At 45.5% G+C, this 13,586-nt stretch overlaps 1 protein-coding gene across 4 annotated transcripts in view; it reads right to left on the minus strand.

Moving 5' to 3' along the window:
* UCK2 (uridine-cytidine kinase 2) overlaps positions 1 to 13,586 on the minus strand; it is a 54,150-nt gene that overhangs the window by 22,803 nt on the left and 17,761 nt on the right. For all 4 annotated transcript variants that reach the window (XM_083156730.1, XM_083156728.1, XM_083156731.1 and 1 more), the window contains exons 3-4: positions 9,539 to 9,635; positions 6,318 to 6,460 (exon numbers count right to left, since the gene is read on the minus strand). In XM_083156730.1, the coding sequence (XP_083012856.1) occupies positions 6,318 to 6,460; positions 9,539 to 9,635 (240 nt within the window). The remainder of the gene's footprint in view (positions 1 to 6,317; positions 6,461 to 9,538; positions 9,636 to 13,586) is intronic.

The following is a 13,586-nucleotide window of genomic DNA, read 5'->3' on the forward strand; positions in this document are numbered from 1 at the left end:
TCATGCAAGTCCTGCTCCTCGTGCCTCCCTGTCGATTTATGTAGGCCACAGTTGTGGCGTTGTCGGACTGTATCTGGAGCGCCCGACCTTGGAGGAGATCCTGGGCCTGTAACACTGCATAGTATACAGCTCTCAGCTCCAGGATATTGATGTGGCGTCTCGCTTCCCACCGAGACCACTGACCTTGAAAGGTTCTGTCCATGGTCACAGCACCCCATCCCAGCAGACTCGCATCCGTCGTGAGTCGCACCCAGTCCTGGATGCCAAATCTCCGACCTGCAAGCAGGTTCGACTCCTAAGTCCACCATAGAAGGGACTGTCGGGTCTGATGCGACAGAGAAATCCTCTTGTACATCAGGAGATGGGAGCCCGACCATTTTGACAGCAGATCCAGTTGGAACATCCTGGTGTGAAAGCGTCCGAACTGAATGGCCTCGAAGGTGGCCACCATCCTGCCCAGCAACTGGATGCACTGGTGAACCGATACCTGAGGTTTTGCCAAAATCACCTTCACTAGGGATTGTATGGCTTCCATCTTCTCCCGAGGGAGGAAAATCCTTTTCTCCTCTGTGTCCAGGAACATTCCCAGAAAGAGGATACGCCGCGACGGCGTCAGAGAAGACTTGGGGATGTTTAGGATCCACCCATGCTCGGATAAAACCTGTCTGGTTCTTGCTATATCCTGCAGCAGGACCTGTTCCGACCTTGCCTTGATCAGCAAGTCGTCCAGGTAGGGGATAATGTTGACTCCCGACCTCCTGAGCAGTACCATCATTTCTGCCATCACCTTCGTGAAAACACGAGGTGCCGACGACAGGCCGAATGGCAGCGCTCTGAATTGAAAGTGCAAGTCCTTCAATGCAAATCTCAGGAATGCCTGATGTGGACCCCAAATTGGTATGTGGAGATAGGCGTCCTTCACATCCAACGATGCCAGGAACTCTCCCTCCTCCAGGCTTGCTATTACAGCCCTGAGGGACTCCATCTTGAATTTGTATACCCTTAAAAAAGGGTTTAGAGACTTTAAATTTAAAATGGGGCGTACCGAGCCGTCCGGCTTCGGCACTAGGAATAGGTTGGAGTAGTAACCCCTTCCTTGTTCCTCCAGCGGGACAGGTATGATAACCCGTGACATCAGAAGGCGTTGTATTGCCTGTTGCAGGTTTACCCGATCTGCATGCAGAGCCGGTAAACCTGATTTGAAGAACCTGTGAGGGGGAGGTTTTTCGAATTCCAACCTTTGAATTTGTAGCCTTTGGAAAGAAGATCCCTCACCCAGGAATCCAGGTGAGAGACTGACCACACTTGGCTGAACGCTGACAGGCGACCCCCCACCTCGCATGTGACTCCAGGGTCGGAACCCGAGTCATGCTGCAGGCTTAGAGGCAGTGGCATTAGCAGCACGATCCTGATATCCTGTGCTGGCGGGCTTTCTGAACCTACCACGGCCCCCTCTGGCGGCCGAGCTGGAGCCTCTCGCCCTCTGCCTGGGCCTGGAAGGCCGAAAGGACTGAAAGGCCTGAGACGTCTGACCATGAAAGGGACGTTTAGCGTGAGTGGGAGCCGTCGGCAGAAATGTCGACTTGCCGGCCGTAGCCTTGGATATGAGGTCGTCCAGTTCACTACCGAACAACTTATCCCCCTTAAAAGGCAAATTCTCCACACTACGTTTGGACTCTGGATCAGCTACCCATTGTCTCAACCAGAGGGCCCTGCGACCCGAAACCGCCATTGCGGAAGAGCGAGCATTTATAGCTCCAAGCTCCTTTTGAGTGTCACATAGGATTTTTGCAGTATCCTGGATATGGCAAAGTCTCTCTCCAACTTGCGCCAGTGACATATCGGCCAGCATACCTTCCTGGATTTGAGAAGCCCATGTATAAATGGACTTTGCCATCCAACAACTGGCGAGGACAGGTCTCGGAGACGCCCCACTCGCTGTATACATGGCCTTAAGGGTAGTATCCAGCTTTTTGTCCGTACTATCCTTCAGTGTTGCTGCGCCTGGAACGGGGAGAACCACCTTCTTGGACAGTCTGGACAACGAGGCGTCCACAACCGGAGGCTCTTCCCACACCCCTCTAGCGACGGGATCAAAGGGAAAGTTGGACTTAAACCTTTTGGACAGTTGGAAACGCTTTTCAGGTTGTTTCCAAGCCTCCTTAAACGTCTCATCAAGGTCAGCTTGTCCTGGATAAACAATCTGCTGTTTCCTTTGGGACCCAAAAAACGGGTCACCTTCCTGCATGTCTGCTAAGGGAAGGTCTAAAACTTCTCTTATTGCTATAATAAGAGGTTCCGGGCCCCTGAGGGATGATTGTGAATCAGGGATCAGAGCCCCGTCGTCCACATTATCATCTGTGTCGTCACCCGCCTGTAGATCATCATCTGAATCAGGCAACATGACGGCCGCAGCACGCTTCCGTGACTGGCCCGTAGTGGGATTCATATTATCCACCCGTGCGACTAGAACTGATAAGTCCTGCTGCGCCTGTTTGGTCTGCACTGTATTTGCAGCCAATTGAGTTGACACTGCCTGCAGCATGGTTTTAATGCCTGCAGCCCACTCAGGCTCTTGAGAGTCTGATTGTGAAGTTCCACTGATCTGGGGTGAAACCCCTGTTTGAGTGGACATGCACTCGTCACAGGTAATCTGTGAGGTGGACTTGGGCACAAACTTGGTGCTGCAAATGAGACAGGTTAATTTCCTTACCATGGTGAAGGAATAAATAACCTCTTTCCACAAACACACCACAATCATTATATATATATATATATATATATATATATATTTCAATGTGCAGTGTATAGCAGCTATATATGTGTGAGCTCTATCACTGAAAGTGTGTAGCTTAACAAGCCCGTGGGGGAGCGCTCAGATTACACTGAGGAGACCAGCACACCCTGCACAACCTGAACTATTTAGAACAGGAGTGTGATCAAATTAAGCGATTTTAGCGCTAAATACACTTGCTGTTTTCTGCAGATTTCCTCTGTCCAACACCTCACCGCTGAGGAGAGATCTGGAGGCAGTAATGGCGCCCAGGGAGAAGCAGGAAGTAGTGTATGCGCGCTCAGAGCCTCTGGTCTAGCTCCGCTGAAGCCCCGCCCCCCTGTGATGGCGCAGGGGCTTCACTGATTTTTATACTGGCGCTGGCTGTCAGATAATGGCGCCCTTACACTGAACAGCGTTTTTTGGTGGGATCTGCCCTGGTAGCCTAGGGACTGTCACCCGCAGCCAGTCTGTGGTGGGGGGGTCTGCGCAGCCCCTGTGCAGGGTACCGCGTCTGCCGCCGCCGCCATCTTGCCGCACGATGAGCCAGGGTACCCCACTGTGGGGACCCCGGTTTCTACTCACCACAGACGTCTTCGGACTATGTCAGGAGTGTGCGGCATGCTGGGGGTGAGTATCACTGCAGCGCAATGCCCGTGAGTACAAACACCCACTCAGGACAGTGGTCCTGCAGCAGGGACAGCTCGGTACCTTAAGAGGCCTGCAGCTGAACCCTCCTCAACTGACTCCCTCGAAGCAGGGATACTGTGAAGTCCAACACAGTAACCCCAAAATAATAAAAGAAAATAAACTGAAGACAAACTCTCTAGAGCTCCAGCAGTGTGCATCCTCTCCTGAGGGCACATTTTTCTAAACTGGTTCCTGGGTGGGGAATCAGAGGGGAGGAGCCAGTACACCCAGCTTCAAAGTTATAGATGTGCCGGTCTCCTGCGGATACCCTCTAATACCCAATGTCTTAAGACCATTCCCAGTATCCCATAGGACGTTAGTGAAAATAAATAAATAAATAATAATAATAATAATTTTCAAATGGAAAGTGATAAACATCCAGCCAATCAGCTCCTATCTGCTGTTACAAGCTGGGTTTGAAAAAGGACAGGTAGGAGCTGATTGGCTGGTTGTTTATCACTTTTTGAAGCTTGATACATCTGGTGTTCCTCCACACTATGAGGGTTATTTTGACCCGTTTACTCTTGTACAAATTCATAAGCCGATTGAATATCAAATGACTGCTAATGTGTCTGAATCACAGCGCACACGCATAATGACAAACAGCGAAAAAAAAAAAAAAAAAGGGACTGATCTATTTGCCCCACAGTTTGACAGGTTGCAGTTTTGGGGGGGAAAAAAAAAAACACACACACACACACACACACACACACACACACATCACTAACGTTTTTAGAGTCGATCTATTCAATTAAATTTTTTAGACTAGTTAAAAATATGTGGATCAGCTAATTACTCGAGGACGTACATCTTCTTTTAAATTGTGGCCATTTTCGCTGACACCGAATGTGATAGAGATGTATAGATATGGTGCAGGCTCTGATTTCAAAGCAGGATCTTATTGGCTATCAACGGTCATGTGATTTGGGATAGCCAATAACATCCTGCTTTTAAATCAGAGTCGACACATCTCATATTTATTTATTAACAGTTTCTTATATAGCACACACAAATTACGCAGCGCTTTACAGAGCATAGTTATGAGCAAAAACACATAGCGAATTACATTACAAGACAATTTAGGACAAGTACATGGTTAGTAAGGATAGTTGCATCAGGGGAAAGGTCACAGAATATATAAACCACTGCCACCCTGATTGTTTCAAAGAAAGGCACATGAGGAGAGAGGGCCCTGCTCGTGAGAGCTTACATTCTAAAGGGGAGGGTTAAACAGACAGGGGTGACACAGAAGGGGTAGAAGTGAGCATAAACAGAAGGTTAGGATGAGAGATGGTCAGGTTTTATGCAGGAGGATATATATCTTAATTGAATACCCATACAGCCTTTATTGTAGGGAAAGGGCGCACACACAAAACACATTGGGGTGTATTCAAAGCTGGCGAGCGGCCAGCGAGGGGGTTAAACAGCGAGGATTGCAGAAAGCCAGCGATCCTCGCTGTTTAACCACCGCACCGGCCGCTCGCTCTATTCAATGTTCTGGGGGAATCCCCCAAAACAGCGAGACCCGCGGCTAATGCAGAAAACTTGCTGTATTTAGCCACGAGTCTCGCTGCTTCCGGAGCCGCATACGCCAATTCCCTCTCGCTCAAAAAATGGAGCATGGGGGAATTGGCGTATGAGGGGGCTGCGTTGAATACTGTTAGGGTGAGTGGTGACAGCGAGCAGGAAGCTCTGCTCGCGGTCACCACTAGCCCACAGCGTTGAATACCTGCCATTAAAACAAACACTGGTACTCTTTACCTAGAACGGCGCCCGCGATTAGCATCGCGGGCAAAAAATCGCGGCCATCGCGAGCACATAAAAAACGGGTGCGACGCGATGGCCGCGATTTCCCCATAGGGATCAATGTTAAAACTCAGATTGGACGCGATTTTTACATAGGGCTTTGTGGCCCATTTAACATTGTTTCCTAATAGTCCCCCTGAAGTCTTAAATGCCCCCCCCAATTTTTAACGCCACCCCACGATCAACATGAACCCGAAGCGTGGCGAGCGCAGCGAGCCCGCGAGGGGTGGCGGTACGCGTCGTCCGACCTTTTCATACCCCCACTATCCACGTCGGCGTGGAGTTGAGAATAGAATAGTGTGGCGAGCGCAGCGAGCCACCGAACCCGAAGCGTGGCGAGCGCAGCGAGCCCCGCGAGGGGACGCGGATACCTTCACAGGTAAACCTGTCCCCTCGCGGGCTTCACAGGTGTCCGCGTCGCCACGGACACCTGTGAAGCCCGCGAGGGGACGCGTATAACTGTGAAGGTATCCACGTCTGCTCGCCACGCTTCGGGCTCGGTGGCTCGCTGCGCTCGCCACACTATTCTATTCTCAACTCCACGCCGACGTGGATAGTGGGGGTATGAAAAGGTCGGAGGACGCGTACCGCTGCGCTCGCCACGCTTCGGGTTGACGTTGATCGTGGGGTGGCGTTAAAAATTGTGGGGGCCATTTCACACTTCAGGGGGACTATTAGGGCTCTGTGGCCCATTTAACATTGTTTCCTATGGAAAAATCGCGGGCATTCAGGCATTTAACACTAAAATCGCGTCCAATCTGACTTTTAACATTGATCCCTATGGGAAATCGCGGCCATCGCATCGCACCCGTTTTTTAGTGCATACGATGGGCGCCGTTCTAGGTAAAGAGTACCCAAACACTTCACACAGACAAAGATATAAAAAAAAAAAAAAAAAAAAAAAAAAAAAAAAAGAGCTCAGTTTTGTGAATATTGGAATAGCATAAAACTATGAATCATGACCAATAAGCACCTACAAACTGCTTTCTACCCTACAAACACATTTGAGGAAATATCCTGCACCGGTCAACTCTAGATGATCGCTCACCTCTTCTTGACAACCGTGTATCTGCATCAGTGTCCACAAATAATTTCATCTGGAACATGTCCCTGATGTCTTGCACGTAAAATGCCAGTATTCCTTCAAATAGCACCACATCAGCTGGATATACTGTTACAGACTCCTCTTTCCTTAGAGAAAGCAATAAAAAGTTTAGGTTAAATAAACTCCAAAAAGACAGACACGGGTATCCTATTACCTGAGGGATTTCTAGTTGTACCTACTTCAGACAGGTAAAGCAGAAATGTGAAAAAGCAGCCTCGTTTGCACTGTTGCGGAAGCCAAAACTACATAGGTTTCACTGAACTATGCGTGTTTCAGGCGAACTTGTGCTTTCTTAAAAACCTGCTTCAATGTATTAGCCCTGACTTGTTAACCAATTTGGTTTCGTTCAGGACTGTCATTCAGTAAAAGCCATACGTATGGCAATAGCGGCTACTGTGGCCTCTAATCAGTCTCCTCACTCTAAAAACATGTTACAGGTTGAGTATCCCTTATCCAAAATGCTCGGGACCAGGAGAATTTTGGATAACGGATTATTCCGTATTTCGGAATTTTTTAATATTTCAATGATGTATTTTGAAGTATCTTGCATTTATGCTGTATAAACACATAATATACACACAAATATATTTTATTACCACATAAAATACACACAAATATATTTTATTTGTTCAAAAAACAAGGTTTCAAAACTTGAAACAAAATGTGTGTACTAGCTCAGCACTGAATTTGAATGCCAAGCAATCATTGTCTTGCACATATATAGTGCCAGTTACATATCATGTCCCCAGTGATGCTGTTACAAATGTCCCCAGTGATTTTTTAACAAAAAAAATTTTTTTTTTCCACTTTCTGGAATGTCTGGTTTTCGGAATAATTTGGATAACGGATATTCGGATACGGGATACTCGACCTGTACTTAGCCTAGACACAAACAAGGCTTTCGATACAGTAGCCTGGCCCCACATGTTCTCGATTTTGTAAACTCAAGGCTTTAATGCTACTTTCATTAACCTCATTAAGTATTTTTACACTATTAAGGCTGTCACGGGGTTAAACGGCCAAAAAGGGATCCCCATTAAAATGCAGCGTGGCACAAGACAGGGCTGCCCTCTCTCCCCGCTTCTTTTTAACTTATCCATCGACCCCCTCTTTAGAATACTGGAGAATTTCACTCCTTTCAAGGGAATTAAGATAGTTTTATCTCTGTGTGACCTATCTGCATTCGCAGACAATGTTTTATTATATATAGGAAACCAACAGGATTTGATTAAAGAAATATTGATCTACTATCCAAATTTGGCAAAATTTCAGGTTTTGAAGTAAACTTCCAGAAATCCAGGTGTCTCTTTTTACAACCAGAAATAGCTAAACCGGGTTGGGGTAGATACCTGCCATTTGCCTGGGCGAAATCACACATCGTTTATTTGGGAATTAAACTTCCCAAGTACCCTACGGAACTCTATCGAAAAAACATTCAAGAAACTATCCAATATATGGCCTCAGAATTGGAGAGCTGGAAACACTTAACACTATCCTATATGGGGAGGGAAAATTTAATTAAGATGTCAACATTTCCCAAATTGTTGTATGCCCTACAATCCTTGCCACTCCTAATGAGCAATACTGATCTTAAAAAAAATGAACACCTAATATAGAACTTTCATATGGAAAGGGAAAAAATCCAGGTTTGCACTGATTAAACTACAACAAGCTAGGTTCAATGGAGGAATTGGCCTCCCCAATGTTCAAGCTTACAATTATGCATCATCACCAGATTCTTGAGGGACTGGCTTAAAAATACGGAAGTATACGCCAACACACATCTGGAATCAGCCTTTTTAGAAAAAGACACATTTCCTTTCTGCATAAAATAAAAGAGGAAATCCCTACAAATCTATCACAGAACCCACTATTGTGGTCTACATATCGTCTATGGCATATATTACGCCACTCCTCTAATTTAAATTCACATAAAAGCTTATTCCTCCCATTCCAGCATGCGGAGGCTAACTTCCCTTTTACAATTTTGAGTAGAGAAGGCCTGACAAATATTGGTGATCTTACAGATCCATCCAGTGGTAAACCCCTGACGTTCTCCCAGGCACAAACTTCCTTTCCAATTCTTAGAAACTTCCCACTAGCGTTTTTCCAAATGCAACATTACGTAAGCTCAGTGTTGAAGTCTCTTTCGAAGCAGGACCTATGAAACACACTTGACGGGGTATTTTGCGCCCAACAGAAAAGCTATCGGATATTTAATCCTCCACAAGCTGACCTATTCCACTGCTTGTGGACGTGCCCATTTATCCGCAAATTCTGGCTACAGGTAAAATCCTTTGCCCAAGACCACCTATTAAACTACATACCATTTACTGCAGAATGGGCGATTTTTGGCATCTTTCCCGAACAGAGGGTAGCAAGAGGCTGCAAAAAACTACTAGTAGCAATCAGTGCAGCAGCTCGCAAGGCTATTTTACAGAATTGGATTGACCCCCTCCCTTAGAGTTATTCAAGGGAAAACTCCACCATCTGTTTATGATGGATTGGTTGGAGACCACACTACATAAAGAAAAACTCACAAAAACTTACTTTAGCACCTGGGAGAGTTATATTAATTTATTACTGAGAGATTTCCAGGGCAGGATCAAACAAACCCTCCAGAACACAGAATATTTTGAAACAAGAGTGGTACAGGGATATCCACCAATTACCCTAGGCAATTGACAAGGAACAGGGTCTGGAATGGGGGGGGGTTCCTGGGGACGTGGCCTCTCCGCTGATGATCTATAATAATTTAGTCAAACTTGGGACAAAAAGAATAACACAGAGAACAAATGTCAAACAATGACTGATGTGGACACAAGTTAATTTTCAATGCTGTTTGTATTTTTCTTTTTTTTTCTATTACTCTTTATTGTGATGTATGTCAGCAACTCTGTGTTCACTGCAACATCACATTTACATTGTACATATAATGCTTCTGACAAATGTATTGTAAGGTGAAAGCATAATAAAAATAAAATAAAAAATCTGCTATAAAATTTGGATTGTGCAATTTTAAGAAAGCACAAGTTCGGGAAAACCTATTATTATTATTATTATTAAGATTCCAGCAATAAGCGACAATTTTTCAGTTAATACACAAAGATTTACAAATCTTCCAACATAACAAAATCTGCCTCTTAAATCAGTCTTCTGGTTACCTGGAGTGGCTAACAAAGTCATACACAGGAATCTGGACAGTCTTCCCTTCCATGATTTCTCGGAGGGTCTTCAAGATTAGTTCATTGTCAAAGGCATCTAAATTAGAAGCAATGAGCAATATTATGCAGGGACCAGGACAAAATTATTTATTGAAATTTTTTTGGGGGGGAGATTTGGAGACACTCAGGCTGCAGATCACAATAATTTGCAACTTAATGATTTTATTGGAAATAACTTCAGTTCAAATAAGATCCTGATACTGATAAGTTTACATAATTTGAGAGACAAAGAAATTTGCAATTTTAGTTCAACGTGTCTTTAAAAAAAATTAATAAAGATAAGTCATTATGAAATATTTGCTTAATAAGCATTTCAATAGTAGCCGTGCATATGCTTACCAAAATATTACAATTCATTCAGTCTTACCATAGAAAATATTATACCAAGCATTACTTTACCCATCTCTGCCTTCCTGTCCTACCTTTTTCCAGAACATAAAGCCTTATTAAAAATATAGGGGGTATGCAATCTGGGATCACGGCTGTCGATCCCCGCTGACAGCAGTGATCCTGGCCTGTTTGCGGACAGATCGACCACATAACGACAGACGGGATTCGATGTCCCGCCTGCCGCTCGGGGCAAAGGGGGCGTGGCCACTAAAATGACCGTGGATTGTTGATCTGCGGTCGGGATTGCGACGATCCACGGCCGTTATCAGCAGAACGGGCCGACAGCTTCTGAAGTTGGGCCTGTTCCGCCGTGATCCCGCATCAATGCAGTCATTGAAGACAGCATTGAATAGGGAGCCGCTACCGATTCCCACGTCGGAAATAGCAGCGGCACATTGCATACACCCCCCCCCCCCCCTCTATAGGGCCTTATTCAGCTCTGATCGCAGTACAAATTTGTTCTCAAAATGGGAAAAACCATGTGCACTGCAGAAAGTTAAATTTGTGTGAGTTATTTTGATTCTGTGCAGGGTAAATACTGGCTGCATTAATTTTACACTGCAATTTAGATTTCAGTCTCAACACACCCCACCCAAATTTAACTCTGCACATGTTACATCTGCCCCACCTGCAGTGCACATGGTTTTGCTCATTTTGAAAACAAATTTGTACTGAAATCAGATCTGAATAAGGCCTATAGTCGATTACTCTGCATATGAGCAAGATTACATTTCTTTTGCACCACTATTCTATATATAGATCTATAGATGAACTTGTAACTTCATTGAATATTTAGCACTTTTTTTTTTTAATTGTACACAAAGGCCCTGGCAGTCTGTACACAAAAAAGGTAGTGTGATGGAGTGCAGATCTGTTGGTAACATCTCTACCTTCTAATAAAAGAGCATTAAATGTAAAAATGTAGCAGTAGCCATAAGTAATACTTTATTTGCCCTTGGTACAGTATACACACACATACATAGTACCATCTCACAAATCGACGTTTCAAAGCCTAAATCAGCTTTTTCATTAGGATATACAATCTACTGCTATTGAAAATCCCCTGGGAAGGCACCCCGGCTATATTTGTCACCCCTGAGGGGGTCTGCAGAACAGAGTGCCGGTCTACATGCTGTATATTATACAGGTTGAGTATCCCTTATCCGAAATGCTCGGGACCACGAGCATTCCGGATAGGGGATTTTTTCGGTTTTTAGAATATTTTTTTTAGGCTTACTTACCTGTCCCCTGATGGTGTCCGGTGGTCCCTTGGCATCCACGCAGTCCCCGGGTGTCCACAGCTGGCCTCCGGCATCTTCTCTGGGTTTCCAGGGGTCCCAGGAATGCATTGCGTGGGAGTGCGCGCGCACCGGTGACATCACCCGTGCACTCGCGCAATGCATTCCTGGGACCGCTGGAGGCCCTGGAGAAGATGCCGGAGGCCTGCTGAGGACGCCCTGGGACTTGGTAAGTATGAAAAGAGGGTTAGGGGGGGTTAAAAAAAAAAAAAACCCCACACACACACACACACACACACTCGAATTATTCCAAAAACCACGGTTTTTGGAATAATTCGGATAATGGATGTACGGATACGGGATACTCAACCTGTATTTATATACTGTACACATATTTTAAAAAAAGGGGTAAGAAAATAAACAGAAAGCCAATAAAAAATATACTCTTTTCTATACATAAACACATCATATTATACACAAAGCAAGATTGACAGTCCACGAACACACACCAATCAGGACACCTAGAATGAAATCAAGAATTGTACGTACTGTAACATACAGAAAGCCAGCAAAGCCAAAGACAAGGGAACACATAACCACATATTGTGCATATAGATATCTGAATAACAAGCTGCAAGCAGATGCTTGCAAAAGAAAATCACAAAACTGTAAAAAGGTCTCGGAGGCAAAAATAGAACATCCTCCAAATTCACAAGACGTGGCCAACAACTATTATGTACGAGGTGTGGTTATTGAAGAACAGCAGCAGTTGTGAAAAAAAAAATAAACCATACTGTGCTTGTTAAAAAGGGAGTGGGGACAAACTGAACATGGATATCCCAAAACAAAGTTGAAATTTTCACCTCTCTCGCAAAGTTTCAAAAAAGTTGTGTTTTCCAGACTGGATATTACATGGCGCAACAGTGAATCAATATTACTACAAATGTGTTCTAGCAACCTTGTGGGAAAGATCCAGAGAAGAAGAAAGGAGGCCAGATCTGGTAAACAATGGTTTCATCCTCCAAAAAAAAGACAACTCACAAGCCCACCAACTTTGCTCTGTGAGAAGAGCTTTTTGGCCAAGAAACAGGTTGCAACACTAGAACACCCTCCATACTTGCCAGGCCAAGCACAGTAGGACTTATTTTTCCCCCAAAGTCAAATCAGTGCTCAAGTGGACTCATTTTGCTTCAGTTACGGAGGTAAAAAAAAATAGGATTTATGGTCTTACCTTGATAAATCCCTTTCTTTGAGTCCATAGGGGGCACAGGAGTTCACGCTGGGTATGAGAGGTGAGGTAGCAGAGCGTGCACCAAAGGGTTACAAAAATGTACCCAGCATGCTCCCTGCCTCCCTTCTCCCTCATAACCCGCCCCCTGACCCTGGGTCACCAGTTTTGTTAGCAAGCCCAAGGTAGGAGCAGAGCCAGAGAAGAAGGAAGAGCAAACGCACATCCACATAGCATACAGGCCCTAAAGCCATGAAACTTTCCTACATAGGAAGCCCCGCTACCAGGTGCGTCTGGGAGGGTGTCCTGTGCCCCCTATGGACTCAAAGAAAGGGATTTATCAAGGTAAGACCATAAATCCTATTTTCTTTTTCGTCCACTAGGGGGCACAGGAGTTCACGCTGGGACGTCCTAAAGCTGTCCCCTCACGGGTGGGGGACGCTCCTGGACTGCGGAAAGCACATGTCTACCAAACTGTGCATTAGCCGATGCAAAGGTATCAAATGCATAAAAGGTCTGGGAAGAGGACCAAGTAGCCTCCTTACAGAGCTGTTCAGCCGAGGCGCCTCGATTAGCGGCCCAGGATGTACCCACAGACCTGGTAGAATGTGCAGTAATCCCCTCCGGGGGAGTAATCAGTGCGGAAAGATACGCTTGGTGAACCACTGATCTGAACCATCTCGCCAAGGACTGTTTGGAAGCGGGCCAGCCCCTCTTATTGGCCCCATAAAGCACAAACAGTGAACCCGACTTACAAGTTGACTTAGTCCTGTGAAGATAAATCTGCAACGCACGGACTACATCAAGAGAAGCTTCAGCTTCAGAAGAACCTGGAAAAGAAGGCACCACTATTTCCTGGTTAAGGTGAAACTCAGACACCACCTTTGGAAGAAAATCCAGTTTGGTACAAAGAACCGCCCTGTCCGGGTGAAATACCAGAAAAGACGGTTTCCATGATAATGCACTCATGTCAGACCCCCTTCGTGCTGAGGAAATAGCCAAAAAGAAGCCACCTTCCAGGATAGCCATTTCAGATCCACCTCCTCCAGAGGCTCGAAAGGAGACGATTGAAGTGCCCGGAAAACCTCTAAAGAGGGACACCTCAACAGCCAGCCCGTCAAAGCCAGGCGAC

Source organism: Crinia signifera, chromosome 8 (genome assembly GCF_055691185.1).
Source record: "Crinia signifera chromosome 8, ASM5569118v1, whole genome shotgun sequence".
Lineage (NCBI taxonomy): Eukaryota > Metazoa > Chordata > Amphibia > Anura > Myobatrachidae > Crinia > Crinia signifera.